Source organism: Octodon degus, unplaced genomic scaffold, assembly GCF_000260255.1.
Source record: "Octodon degus isolate 3935 unplaced genomic scaffold, OctDeg1.0 scaffold00083, whole genome shotgun sequence".
Lineage (NCBI taxonomy): Eukaryota > Metazoa > Chordata > Mammalia > Rodentia > Octodontidae > Octodon > Octodon degus.
The window spans coordinates 10,542,655-10,556,899 of NW_004524659.1; the positions used below are offsets into that span (position 1 = coordinate 10,542,655).

Sequence of the window (14,245 nt, forward strand, 5' to 3'; positions counted from 1 at the left end):
AGAGAGAGAGAGAGAGAGAGAGAGAGGTGTGTGTGGCCAGCTCAGCCCACCAGGGGGCGGGCTGGCTAGCATGTGGTGCTGGGGGATTGAACCGGGGTCCCCAATGCTTTGCCAAGCTTGTTCTAAGTAGGTGCTTTAGACCACTGAGCCATCTCTCCAGCCCCATCTCAGACTCTTTAATACCCTGAAACTTAGACTGTCCACTGCAGGTCCAGCCCTTGGCCTCTCACAGGTGACGTACAGGGCCCCCAGATCCTACCCTGGCTCCTGGCCTTTCTGGGCTTTTGCTTCATAGCCACTACCTTCCATTGCTCCTTTCCAGGATATGTGACAGGCGGCCACGTCCTCCGTCTTTTTCATGGACACATGGATGAGTGCCTGACCATTTCACCTGCTGACAGTGATGACCAGCGCAGGTCTGGGTTGGGGACCAGGAGGTTGGGGGTCTTAGGCTGGGGGTGGGGAGGAAAGGAGGACTTGGGGGCTAGATCTCTGTGCCAGTCAGCTCTCTGTGGAAAAAAAAGGCTCAGATAATCAACTTAGTGAGAGAAAAGGTTTATTCTGGCCCACAGTTTCTGATGTTTCCATCTTGGATCACTTACCTCTGTGTCTGTGGTGGCACGGTACATCACGGTGGCAACACATGGCAGAGACTAGTACATGGCGCGGCAGCTGACAACCAAACAAGAGGGAGAAAATTGGGGGTCTGGTATCTCAATATCCCCTTCAAGGGCAACAGACATTCCCAGTGACCTAACATCCTTCTGTTAGGCCCCACCTCCTAACGGGTTGCCATCTCCCAGAAGCACCATGTGCTGAGCAACCAAGTCTTTATACAAGACCTTTCAAGATCTAAACTATATCAGACCTGTTAATGGGATTTGGGCCCAGATTCAGGGGTTTCTGGAGCCTGCATTCCTTTTTTTTTGGGGGGGTGGCTCAGCCCACCCTGAGGGCAGTGGCATGTGGTACCAGGGATCGGACCGTGGTCCCCTGCACTTGCCTAAGCTTGCCTGAGCAGGCGCTTTAGACTGCTGAGCTATTGCTGGCCCTGAGGCCTGAATTTCTGACCTTGCTCTTTCTTATGTCCTCAGACTTGTCTACTATGAAGGAGGATCTGTGTGTACCCATGCCCGCTCCCTCTGGAGGCTGGAACCATTGAGAATCAGGTTGTGTGTGTGTGTGTGTGTGTGTGTGTGTGTGTGTGTGTGTGTGTGTGTGCGTGCGCACTCGTAGAGGCTGAAGAAGGGGGGCTAGGGTCTCTGCAAGAGGCCCGGGAGGGAATACAGTGTCTCCAGGGAAGATCTGAGGAAGAGATTGGAGCATCTGGAGAGAAATCTGGGGAGCTCATGAGAAAGATGAAGGTCTCTGGAGTCCTGAAGCAAAAGGAGGTCTTGGAAGAGAGTGGGAAGTTCCCGAGGGAAATCTTGGGGAGTGGAGGGGTTTAGATAAGACTGGGGGCACTGGAAGCATCCTGGGAGCTCCAAAGAACCTTTGAAGGCCTGAGAGAAGTTTGGAGTACCTAAGGTAGGGTTGAGGGATGCTAGGAAGATTTGTGGATACCTGAAAAGACTGGGAAAACCCTGGAAGGGAGATTGGGGGATTGAGAAAGCTTGGGCCAATACTGTGGTGTCCAAGGGAAGACAGGGGCACCTCTCACTTCCTTCACCTTTGCCCTCTGCAGCTGGAGTGGCAGCCACCTGCGCTGGGGCCAGCCGCTGCGCATTCGGCATGTCACCACTGGGCGGTACCTGGCCCTCACTGAAGACCAGGGCCTAGTGGTGGTTGATGCCAGCAAGGCCCACACCAAGGCTACTGCCTTCTGTTTCCGGATCTCCAAGGTCTGTGGGTGTCAGGGTGACTGCCTCACGAAGAGTTTGAACCCCACTCTGGCTTCCACTCTGTGGGCATCTACCACTAGATGCATATACAAAGCGGGCTGACCTTTGTCCCTTGTCCCTGCAGGAGAAGCTGGATGTGGCCCCAAAGCGTGATGTGGAGGGCATGGGCCCCCCTGAAATCAAGTATGGGGAGTCATTGTGCTTTGTGCAGCACATGGCCTCGGGTCTATGGCTCACCTATGCTGCCCCGGACCCCAAGGCCCTGCGGCTTGGTGTGCTCAAGAAGAAGGTGAGTGCTTACGGGGAGAGAATAGGAGTACAGGCAGGGGCAAGAAGGGGCTGGGTGGTCATGCTCGAGGCTTCAAGATGCTGGAGATGGGAGACAAAGACTGAGAGAGGAAAATAGACTGAGAGGGACAAGAAAACTGAAACAGGGAGGGAAAGAGAAGAATACAGACAAAAAAAGAAAGAAAAGAAAAGAGACTGAGAGACTTGGAAACAGAGAGAAAAAGGCAGACAATGACAGACTGAGAATAACTAACAAATGATCCTTGAGTACCCAAGAGGTCCTGGATGTGTATGTGGGGGAAAATAGACGAGCTAAGCTGTCCTCTGTTGGTCAGGAATGGTGAATAAAAACCATTTGGTGGAGAACACAGCTTTACAGTTGAGGAGTAGTAAAGCTGCTTTTGACAGAGGACAAGGCCCTGAGGTTGGAATGCAGTGTGGCTGGAGCAGAGTGAATGCGGGGCGATTGGGGGGAGGTGAGGACAGGTGGGAACATGTGGTAGGATATGTTTTAGTTTTTATCCTGTTTGGAGCCACAAGAGTTTGGAGCAGGGCACGAATGTGATCTTACTCTGGGCCTGGAGTTCCTAATCTGACTGCCAGGCGGGCAGAGCTGGAATCCAGAAGGAGAGTGCTGTGATGGTACAGGTGGCAAGTGACAGCCGACAGGCCCGGGATGGGGACTGTAGGTTCTCGTTGTATTTTGAGGGTGGAGCCAATAGGATTTGCTGACTGATTGATATGAGGGGAGAGAGAAAGGTGATTTGGTGATTATTTCCCCCCTGAGCAGCAGTAAAGGTGGAAGGACCATTAAATGGGATGGGGACTCAAGTGTCAGCTCAGGACAGAGATCTTAAGTTTCCTCCCAAGCCTAGGGAACAGCTCCTCAATAAAGATTTACAGAGTGAATGTGTGGGAAGCCAGGGAGGCCCCTTTTCAAAAAAAAAAAAAAAAAAAAGAAGGCCTGTATTTGGAGACAGAAGAGGAGGATGGAAGGTGGGACCCCGGCCTGAGGGAACAGGTGGGAACCTGCAGCAGGTGGGTTATGTTTCAGCTGTGCAAGTGGATGATATGTGGGGGTCCACGGGGGTGAAGCTGGCAGCTGGACGGGCTCACCTTGTGAAAAGGTAGCCAGCTTTTCTTCATGGGACGTGCTAAGTTCAGGGTGCAATTAGAGATGTGATGGGTGGGTATTTCCCACAGTACTGGGAATGAAATGCAGGGTCTATGGGTGCTAGACAAGAGCTGTACCACTGAACTATACCTACAGGCCTTGGGGGCTGGGTTATAAATCAGTAATAGATAGGGATGGACACAGCCTGGTCTGGAGGTAGACAAGGTGGAGGGGAACAGAGACAAAGCAGCAGAGACAGAGACAGGGAGAGGCAAGACAAAATGTGGGCTAGAGGTGAGACAGAGAGATACAGAATGATGGAGATAGGAGAGAAAGATAGATGAAGAGGGTGAAAAGGGAGAGATTGGCAGCTAGATTCTATAGCATAGGTGGCAGCTGTGAGACAACTCTAAGAGAAGGCCGGCTCGTGGTGGTGGCTGAGCCCCTCCCCGCCTCCCTGTCTCCGCACACCCAGGCTATGCTGCACCAGGAAGGCCACATGGACGACTCACTGTCACTGACCCGCTGCCAGCAGGAGGAGTCCCAGGCTGCCCGCATGATCCACAGCACTGCCGGCCTGTACAACCAGTTCATCAAGTAAGCAGCAGCCACCCTGTAGGGTGACCCCAGGCTCCTGGCATCCGGTACTTGAGACCTCTAACATCACAGCCCTGTCTAACACACTGAAGATCCCTGTCTCTAAATCCCAGACTTCTGTGTGGTTAACCGCTCATGTGACCCAGGCAACCATGATCTTTGACCCCACATCCCCATTATCACCTGGCACACCCCAGACACTCAGGGCCTTGACCCTGACCCTCCCCAGCCTGACTTCTAAGACCCCCGGTCCTGATGCATGAGCAAGTCCCAGCCATGCGGTTGGCCGCTGTGTGACCTCGGGCCCAGGCTTTTCCCTCCCAGTCTCTGCCCACGCCCAGGCAGGTGTCTGCTAGGCCTGCGGGGGCTGGCGGGGGCTGGCGGGGACTTTAGGAAGGGGTGACAGTCGGCACTAGGAGCCCTGGCTCACAACTGTGTTCTCCGCAGGGGCCTGGACAGCTTCAGTGGGAAGCCAAGGGGCTCAGGACCCCCAGCTGGCTCAGCGCTGCCCATCGAGGGCGTCATCCTGAGCCTGCAGGACCTCATCGGCTACTTCGAGCCACCCTCGGAGGAGCTGCAGCATGAGGAGAAGCAGAGCAAGCTGAGGAGTCTGCGCAACCGCCAGAGCCTCTTCCAGGAGGAGGTGAGGTGGGGGTAGGGCCCGCGAGGGGCGGGGCTACGTTGATGGGCGGGGCCGAGAGGAAGGGAAGGGAGCGAGGGCGGGGTGGCGCCTGAGTGAGGCCGGGTGACCAGGCTTGGCGGAGCAGTCAGGCTGAGTGGGGTGGGACTGGTGATTCGAGGGGCCACGTCTGTGAGAGTGGGGCCGTAGGCGGGAGGACAGAACTAGAGTGGGACATAGATGATCTTGGGGCAGGAGGAGAGTGGAGGGAGGGTTATCAGCTCAGGGCTGGGAGTCTTAGAACACGAAGGGAGGAGATACAAGGCTTACCCCAGCCAGAGTTCTGAGTGAGAGGAGCCGAGAGGGCTGGGATCAGCGGCCTGGACAAAGGCCAGGGATTTTATGCTGTTGTCGGGCGGAAGGGATCATATCTACTCAGAGGGTTTCAACCTGGCCCCCTCCTATCCAAGGACTTCCAGCCTCCCCGGGGAGAAAGAACCACATAAAAGACAATATTAGTGCCAGCTACCTGGGAGGCTGAGGCAGGAGGATTGCTTGAGTCTAGGAGTTTGGAGCCAGCCTGGCAAAACAGTGAAAACTTGTCTCTTAAAAAAATTATGGGGCCAGCCAGATAACTCAGCGGATTAAAACGCCTGCTTTGGCAGATGCAGGCACCGCATGCTACGCCAGCCCTGCCCACAGGCATGCTGAGCTGGCCGCTGAGACCGGGCATGGTGGTGCATGCCTGTAATCCCAGCACTGGGGAGGCTGAAAACAGGAGGATCACTATGAGTCCAACCGGTGTAGTCCAACCTGTAGACCCTGTACTAAATATGTTTAAAAAACATTATGACCGAGGCTTGCAGGAACTTCCTGGATTTCTCCTAGGAGAGATGGTTCATTATTCAGTAACTGGGTATTCATTGCAACTTTATGGCATAACTACATGAATAATCAGAGTCAATTGTTTGACTTTTATATACTTCTGTATGTGTGTATTTATTTACTTATTTATTTATTGCGGTGCTGGGGATTGAACTCAGGACCCTGTGCTTGTCAGGCAAGCACTTATTCTACTGCGCTATCTTCCCAGCCCTGTATGTGTGTTATCATTCACTATTAAAGAAGACAAATTAAAATGTAGAAAAGGAGAAAGTGAGAAAAATAAATAAATAAAACCCTAACTGTTAGTATGGAGAGTGAGCCAGACCAGTTAGGACCAGGAGTGGGGTGCTTGGCAATGAATAGGATGGAGAGAAAACTAAAGAAAAGAGAAGCACAATTAATTCATTCTTTTTTTTAAAATTTTTATTTGTGTGTGTGTGTGTGTGTGTGTGTGGCCAGCTCAGCCCACCAGGGGGCGGGGCTGGCTGGCATGTGGTGCTGGGGGATTGAACTGCGGTCCCTATCTTTGCTTAAGCTTGTTCTAAGTAGGTGCTTTAGACCACTGAGCCATCTCACCAGCCCAATTAATTCATTCTTGATGTTAATAAAAGTATGTTATTTTGGAGAGAGGGGAAGAAAAGACAAGGACGGATTTGGGAACCCAAAGAGGAGAGGAGAGTCATGGGACTGATTTGGCACATCAAGCTAAAGGGATTGACTTAAACCAGAAAGCACACAGTCACTAACTGTTGGAGGAATATGAATTAGTAAATCCAAGCCAGACAAAGAGTCAGGGCCCTGGGATTCCTCTGGTGACTCCACTCCTTGTTTTTCCGACCTCAGGGGATGCTCACCCTGGTCCTCAATTGCATTGACCGCCTAAATGTCTACACCACTGCTGCCCACTTTGCTGAATTTGCAGGGGAGGAGGCAGCTGAGTCCTGGAAAGAGATTGTGAACCTGCTCTATGAGCTCCTGGGTAAGGAGAGATTCAGTCTTAGCTTCCCCCAGAGCATTCCAGATCCCCAATCCCATTGAGTTTGAACCCTGTGGCTTCCTCAGCCTCTCTGATCCGTGGCAATCGTACCAACTGTGCCCTCTTCTCCACGAACCTGGACTGGCTGGTCAGCAAGCTGGATCGGCTGGAGGCCTCATCTGGTAGGAGGACCAGGGAAAGGGACAGGGGCTTAGGGGATAGGAGGGCCACACCGTCTCATCTCTCCTGCTGGCACCTGGACAGGCATCCTGGAGGTACTGTACTGTGTTCTGATCGAGAGTCCTGAGGTCCTGAACATCATCCAGGAGAACCACATCAAATCCATCATCTCTCTCCTGGACAAGCATGGGAGAAACCACAAGGTTGGCTCCTTACTCCTGACCTCTCACCCCTGACCTTTGAACTCTGACCTCTTCCCATGGCCTCAGGATACCCCTTCTTCATCTTATCTGTGACCTGGACTCCACTCCCATATCCTTTCATTACATCACAAGGGTCTCAAGCTCATGGCTCTTAAATGTATTCTAGGGCACAGTACTTTGTCAGATCCTTGAAATGGCTTTAAAAATTTCAGATTTCCTAGCCTGCAGGTGGGAAATATGCTTTACACTTTGCTACAGGTCTTCCCAGTTCCCACTGCATGATTTCTAACTTCTTCACACACTTATGTCCTCCACCTGACCTCTAAAGACACAGGGGCCAGAATCTCAGCTTGATTCCTTTGGCTGTCCCTGATCTATTCACTCTGCTCTCTGATCTCCTTGCTCACAACTTCACTCTCTCCTTTGTGACGTCACTGATGACTTACCTCAACAACTCTGGTTTGCCTCCCTGGTCCTTCCATGGTCTCCTGTTGCGGTGTCATTACAGCCCTCGACCTCTGACCTTAACCTCCAGGTCCTGGACGTGCTGTGCTCCCTGTGTGTGTGCAATGGTGTGGCTGTGCGTTCCAACCAAGATCTCATTACTGAAAACTTGCTCCCTGGCCGTGAGCTTCTGCTGCAGACAAACCTCATCAACTACGTCACTAGGTATGGGTCGTGACCCCCAACTCCAGGCTCAGAGATCCTTTCCCCTTTTCCTGACTCAGAGACTCCAACTTAGCTGGGTGTCCCTTCCCTCAACACTAGCCACGGGGTGTCCACCTTGTTCCTGCTTGGCCTTGGCTCCCTAGTCCTCTGATTCTCTGTCCTGGGCTCCATTTCTGCCTGTGCTACCTCTTTCTTCTCTCACTTTTTTTTTTTTTTTTTTTAGACAGGGTCTCACTTTGCAGTTCAGGCTGGCCTTGAACTCACTTTGTAGCCCAGGCTGGCCTTAAGCTTGTAGCAGTCTTCCTGCCTCAGTCTTCTGAGTGCTGGATTATAGGCATGCACCATGACTCCTGGCTTTTCTCTTTTTTGGGTAGGGGAGAATGGGAATTGAACTCAGACCTTATACTTGCTACACAGGTGCCATACAGCTGAGCTATATCCACACAGGTGCTGTACAGCTGAGCTATATCCCCAGTCCTTGGTTTTTCTTTTTATCTTTGCCTGTTTCTGTTTCTCTTTCATCTCCTCTCTGGCTCTTTCCTGTCTCTCTATATGTCTTTTGATGTCTCTCTGCCTCTGTCCTTCCTCCAACTGGCTCCCCCTCCATCTCCCCTGTCCCATTTCTCTTGCAGTATCCGCCCCAACATCTTCGTGGGCCGAGCAGAGGGCACCACGCAGTATGGCAAATGGTACTTTGAGGTGATGGTGGATGAGGTGGCTCCGTTTTTGACAGCCCAGGCCACCCACCTGCGGGTAGGCTGGGCCCTCACAGAGGGCTACAGTCCCTACCCTGGGGGCGGCGAGGGCTGGGGCGGCAACGGGGTCGGCGATGACCTCTACTCCTACGGCTTTGATGGACTGCATCTCTGGACAGGTACGTGAACCCCTTTGGGGGATGCACCTCTGACTGTTAACCCTAGAGTTTCCAAAACTTTAACCACATACCTTAGCATTCTTAGGACTGAATTCCATAAGAGGCAAACTTTGACCCCTTACTCCTTATTTCTCAAGACTGTAACCCTAAATCTTCCAGAATGCTGGGAGACTTATTTCCTCATAGCCCCCAGAACTCTGCCTTTAGGCGAGGTATGACATCTGACCCTAGAGATCCCAGATATTGCTCCGAGTAGTATGACTTGTGCCCTTTATTTAACTTGTGACCTGTAGTGTTCCATAATCATAATTTTTTTTTTTCGGAACCGGGGATTGAACTCAGGCCCTTGCACTTGCCAGGCAAGTGCTTATTCTACTGAGCCATCTCCCCGGCCCTAATAATCATAATTTGAGGAGGACATTGATATGATCCTTCAGTTTCCAGGATCCTAACCTCAGGGGAACCCTGCTCTGCCTCTAATTTTAGGGCTATAGGACTGAACATGGTAATGCCTTCCCCTATGGATTCCAAGATCCAGTCTCCAGAAGATCCTCCAATGTTTGCCCCATGTCTCTTGATATGATTGCTTCCATAGTATCTCTGACTCAACCCTCTCTCTGGTGACCCTGGTGCAGGACATGTGGCACGCCAAGTGACTTCTCCAGGACAGCATCTCCTGGCCCCTGAGGATGTGGTCAGCTGCTGCCTGGACCTCAGCGTGCCATCCATCTCCTTCCGCATCAATGGCTGTCCTGTGCAAGGCGTCTTTGAAGCCTTCAACCTTGATGGGCTCTTCTTCCCTGTTGTCAGCTTCTCAGCTGGCATCAAGTGAGGGCTTGTCCTTGCTCCATTGTCCATCCTAGGTTTAGAGACTGACTCTAGGGAGCTTCTCCATCACTTATGGCTTCTTCCTCTTTTTTTTTTTTTTTTTTTTTTGTGGACCCTGGGATTGAACTCAGGCCCTTGTGCTTATTCCACTAAGCCATCTCCCCAGCCCCTACTTATGGCTTCTTAGAAGGCCAGGACAGAGCAGTCTATCATCAAAACTGACTGGTGGCCAGAAAAACCCTATGTGTAAGTCGTACTGGCTCTACACGAGCTTGATGACCTCAAACTCTTCCCAGCTCCATGTCAGTGCTGGGTGATCCTAGAATTTCGCAAAGACCCTATAATGACCTCAGGCTCTCCAACTCCATGTCATTGCATACAACCTCTAAGTGACTCCATTTAACCATAGAATGACCTCCAGACATCCCAGGATGTCCCAATGATCCAAGACCTTCTAGTAACCTCCCAAAGCCTCTAGTAACCTTAGAATCTTTCAGTGACTCCAGAATCTGATAATGATCTTATGACCGCAGGCCCTCTTTGATCCCCCAGTGACCTCAGACTTTCGCAATGGCTCTGTCCTCTTCCAATAATCTCTCAGTGACGCCAGCATCTCTAGTGATGAGCCAATAGGCCCAGACCTTCACAGTGACCCCCCTATAACCATAACTGTAGCTAATTTAAAGACCTGTGAATGACTCAGTCCTTTTCCAGTGATTTACCACCACCCCCCCCGCCAACTCTCTGAATGTTCATTTGGTGGAGATATGATTATTTCATAACTATGACAGACTCTAAGTGACTCCTAAAATGGTCTCTTCCAAACTTCCATTATTCCCAGATACTCTGTTGACCTGGTGGGTCTCATTCAAAGGTCTTTCCCATGACCTTGTATTAATGGGAACTCAGAATTACTAACTACAGCCCCTTTCACCTTAATCTCCTTGATGACCCTGCAGTTTGCTTTGAGTCCTCCCTTGGTATTTGCTGCCATTCCTTTGACTGTAGACTTTCTGGCTCTTTGATGACCCCCATGACCCTGTAAATGCCCAGGGACCTCAGGTCCCCCAAAACTCCCATCAATCCCAGAATTGATCCTGTATCCTCCTATGATCACAGACTCTCCTTTTTCCTTTCCCAGGGTGCGGTTTCTCCTTGGTGGCCGCCATGGTGAATTCAAGTTTCTCCCTCCACCTGGTTATGCCCCCTGCCATGAGGCAGTACTCCCTCGGGAGAGGCTCCATCTGGAACCCATCAAGGAGTATCGACGGGAAGGGCCCCGGGGGCCCCACCTGGTGGGGCCCAGTCGCTGCCTGTCACACACAGACTTTGTGCCTTGCCCTGTGGACACTGTCCAGGTATATTCTGCCTATAGGGGCTCCAGGGAGGTGGGGGAAGGCTGTCCTAGGAGTCAGGGAGGTGGAGAGCTAAGCTGGAAACTGGGAACTCTGTTGATTGACATATGGAGAAACTGAGGCCTGGAGGAAGCAAAGGACTCTCTCAAGGCAGAGTATCAGTTCTAGGGAATCCTCACTATGGCCCCATAAGGCAAGAGCAGCTATTTGCAGTTGAGGAAGTCAAGATTCAGAGAGGTTAGGCAACCTGTGCAAGTCACACAGCTGATTTGAACATAGAAGAGATGTGATTCTGGGGCCTCTGGTCATATCCACTACAACTTGTTGTGTCTTGGCCTGTCTCTCTGTCTCTGTCTCTGTCTTGTACTTTGAGTTGAATCCAGGGCCTTGGCATTGAGTTACATCCCCAGCTCTTTTTATTTTTTATTTTTTATGTATTTGGTACAGGGTCTCATTATGTAGCTTGGACTTGTAGTGATTCTCCTGTGTTCAGCCTCTCCAGCGCTGGGATTATAAGAGTATTGGCGGGGGTGGGGGGGCTGGTGAGATGGCTCAGTGGTCTAAAGCGCCTACTTAGAACAAGCTTAGCAAATCGCAGGGACTGCGGTTCAATCCCCCAGCACCACATGCCAGCCAGCCCCGCCCCCTGGCTGAGCTGGCCACACACACACAAATAAATAAATAAATAAATAAATAAAATAAAGATTAAAGAAAAAAGAGTGTTTGGCCATGCCCGGTCTTGGTAGCAGTTCAGTATGCCTGGGGGCAGGGCCAGCACAGCACATCTTTTTAATATTTTGAGACAGATTCACTAAGTTGCCTAGGCTAGGCTCAAATTTTCAGGCCTTTTGCCTTAACCTCCTGGAGTGCTGGCATTACAGGAGTACATACAGCATTTTTAGTGTGCTGGTTTTGACTATGACTCATCACAAGAGTCATAGTCAAGATTTTCCCACTTGAGGCATTATGTAGACACCTAAAAAGTTTCTGACTTCCAAGTGTTTTGGATCTTAGGTTTCCAGATTAGGGAATCTACAGCTGCATAATACCCAGTAGTTCACATACAGGACTGCAATGAGTCCAGATGAGGCAGGTCATGAGTGAAGCGTTACCAATGCCGCTTTACGGAGAGGGGAAGGACACATCTGTTCATTCAGCAGACAGGCCCTAAGCATCTCCTCTGAGTCTGGCTCAGGGTGGGGCGGGCTGGGGACTGGTAGAGATTGAGGCAGCCCAGGCCCTGCGCTCCTGGAGCTCCACTGTCTCCAAGGGACTCTACCCTGATATGCTGTTCTTTACTCATCTAAGCATCAACCTGGAATCAGGACCAGGGTGGAGAGCAGGGCTGTGGAGAGGGGTATGGGGGGCCTGCTCAGGCTCTCCTGGGCTCTTGGGATGAGGGATCAATGGTGGGTGGCGGTGGGATGTCAGGGACTTTATGAACATCCCTCCTTCCCAGATCGTCTTGCCCCCCCACCTGGAGCGTATTCGGGAGAAGCTCGCCGAGAACATCCATGAACTATGGGCACTGACGCGCATCGAGCAGGGCTGGACCTATGGCCCGGTGAGGCAGCAGGCTGCGGCGTGGTACTGCTTGAGGAGGGCTCAGTGCTGCCTGGGGCTTCAGGGCCATGCGTGGGCTGCAGCAGCCACAGTCGGAGGTCCGAGGTCACAGCTTGGGTAGGCTGGGGCAGGGAGGGAGCCTGAGGAGTTGAACGCCGGGTTTTTCCAGGTTCGGGATGACAACAAGAGGCTGCACCCGTGTCTCGTGGACTTCCACAGCCTCCCAGAACCTGAGAGGAACTACAACCTGCAGATGTCCGGGGAGACTCTCAAGTAAGGGAGTCCCAGGGAGCAAGGGCTGGGCCCACTGGTGATGGGAACAGCGCAGAGAGAGAGAGAGAGAGAGAGAGAGAGAGAGAGAGAGAGACAGACAGACAGACAGACACACACACACACACAGAGACAGACAGGATACAAGAGCAAGAAAGACAAGCAAAGACTGTGAGACAAAACTGACAGAAGAGAAAGGCACTTAGGCAGACACAGGGACCGGGTTCGATACCTGGCGCACTGAGATGGCAATTGAGACTGGGCATGGTGCGCTGTAATCCCAGCGCTTGAGAGGCTGAAAACAGGAAGATCACTACAAGTCGGATTTGTGTAGTGAAACCCTGTAAACCTTGTATTAAATACATTAAAAGAAGAAGGAGAAGCAGAAGGAGAAGAAGAAGGAGAAGGAGAAGAGAAAGGCAGTGGCATGTCCCCAGCTACTTGGGAGGCTGAGCCAGAAAGATGACTTGAGCCCTTGGGTAGTAGGCCCCTGAGAGCCAGAGAGCCAGAGCCAGAGACAGAGACAGAGACAGAGACAGAGACAGAGACAGAAATGGAAGCAGATGAATGAGAAATGGACATAGTCAAAGGGATACAGGACAAAAAACCAGAAAGGACAGAAGTCAGCCAGACTGAGATGGATGGGTGCAGGGAGAGATTTCAACAGCTCGAGCAAGAGGCAGAGAGGTAAAGACTCAAAGATGCAACAGGGTCAGGACCTTGTCACCTTGCTCCCCACTCAGGACTCTGCTGGCACTGGGCTGCCACGTGGGCATGGCGGATGAGAAGGCGGAGGACAACCTGAAGAAGACAAAGCTCCCCAAGACGTGAGTCAAGGCAGCCCAGGGCCTGTCTGGGGAGTGGGGTGGGGACTAAGGAGGGGGGAAAAGGGGGCTTTGTGGGGAGACTGAGGTCAGAGCTAAAGGGGCTGTGGGCTTAGGGCTCAGAGGTGAATGTCCAAGGCTGAGAGACTAGGAGTCCTGGAGAAAGAAGGATAGGAGTGGGTCAGCAAGATAGCTCAGCAGACTAAGCACCTGCTTAGGCAAGTGCAAGGACCAGGGTTCAATCCCTGGCACCACATGCTGTGCCAGCCCCACCCCTGGGTACACTGAGCTACCCACCCAGACAGGGTATGGTGTCACACGCTTGTAATCCTAGCTCTGGGGAGACTGAAAACAGGAGGATCACTACTAATCTGAGCTGCGTAGTGAGACCCTGTACCAAATACATTGGGGAAAAAAAAATGAAAGGAGTGAGTCCAGGATGCAGGTCAGTGTCTTGCCTGAGAAAGTGAGGTGACATCTCCATGTTCACAGCAAGGGGTCAGTGATGACAGGCGAGAACACAGAGGCTGACAGAGATGTAGCCAATTCTAAAATTATAGTGAGGGATTAGAGGTCCTGATTTAGAGGTCAAGGACACTAAGGCCAGAAGTTTAAAACTGATTTGGTTGAGTCAGAAGTAAGAACCCTCAAAGCTAGCAGTGAGAGGCCAAAGAGTGTCAAGGTCAAGATAAGGCTCCCAAAAATCAAGTTGAGGGGGTCAGAGAGGCCAGAGTCAGTGATGTCAAAGCTTTTGCTAGGGTCACTGGATCCTAGGGTCAGGGGTCAAAGATCTCGGTTTTTTCTAGGAAGTCCTAAAACTTTGATATGAGTTCAAAGGTCATGGCAGGTCTGGTGGCACATACCTGTAATCCCAGATGCTTGGGAGGCTGAGGCAGGAGGATCATAAATTCAAGGCTAATATGGATAATTTAGCGAGACCCTGTCTCAAAAAAAAAAAAAAAAAAAAAATGTCTAGGGATACAGTGTAATGGTAAAATGCCTCTGGGTTCCAACTCCTCTGCTGTTGAAAGAGGGGAAAGAGGGGGCCGGCCCATTAGCTCAGTTGTGGAAGTGCCTGCTTAAAGGAGCCAGTCAGTTTCTTGGAGCGCTGGTTCCATTCCCACATACTCAAGGCAACCCAGACCAGCGCTGCTGCAGG

The 14,245-nt window shown here is 51.6% G+C and overlaps 1 protein-coding gene across 2 annotated transcripts in view; it reads left to right on the plus strand.

Annotated features, from left to right (window-relative positions):
• Ryr1 (ryanodine receptor 1) overlaps positions 1 to 14,245 on the plus strand; it is a 125,021-nt gene that overhangs the window by 13,062 nt on the left and 97,714 nt on the right. For both annotated transcript variants that reach the window (XM_023721638.1, XM_023721639.1), the window contains exons 8-23: positions 323 to 416; positions 1,095 to 1,169; positions 1,685 to 1,841; positions 1,966 to 2,130; positions 3,719 to 3,840; positions 4,288 to 4,483; positions 6,188 to 6,323; positions 6,407 to 6,502; positions 6,585 to 6,703; positions 7,239 to 7,372; positions 8,005 to 8,246; positions 8,882 to 9,074; positions 10,216 to 10,432; positions 11,889 to 11,993; positions 12,162 to 12,265; positions 13,006 to 13,089. In XM_023721638.1, the coding sequence (XP_023577406.1) occupies positions 323 to 416; positions 1,095 to 1,169; positions 1,685 to 1,841; positions 1,966 to 2,130; positions 3,719 to 3,840; positions 4,288 to 4,483; positions 6,188 to 6,323; positions 6,407 to 6,502; positions 6,585 to 6,703; positions 7,239 to 7,372; positions 8,005 to 8,246; positions 8,882 to 9,074; positions 10,216 to 10,432; positions 11,889 to 11,993; positions 12,162 to 12,265; positions 13,006 to 13,089 (2,239 nt within the window). The remainder of the gene's footprint in view (positions 1 to 322; positions 417 to 1,094; positions 1,170 to 1,684; positions 1,842 to 1,965; positions 2,131 to 3,718; positions 3,841 to 4,287; positions 4,484 to 6,187; positions 6,324 to 6,406; positions 6,503 to 6,584; positions 6,704 to 7,238; positions 7,373 to 8,004; positions 8,247 to 8,881; positions 9,075 to 10,215; positions 10,433 to 11,888; positions 11,994 to 12,161; positions 12,266 to 13,005; positions 13,090 to 14,245) is intronic.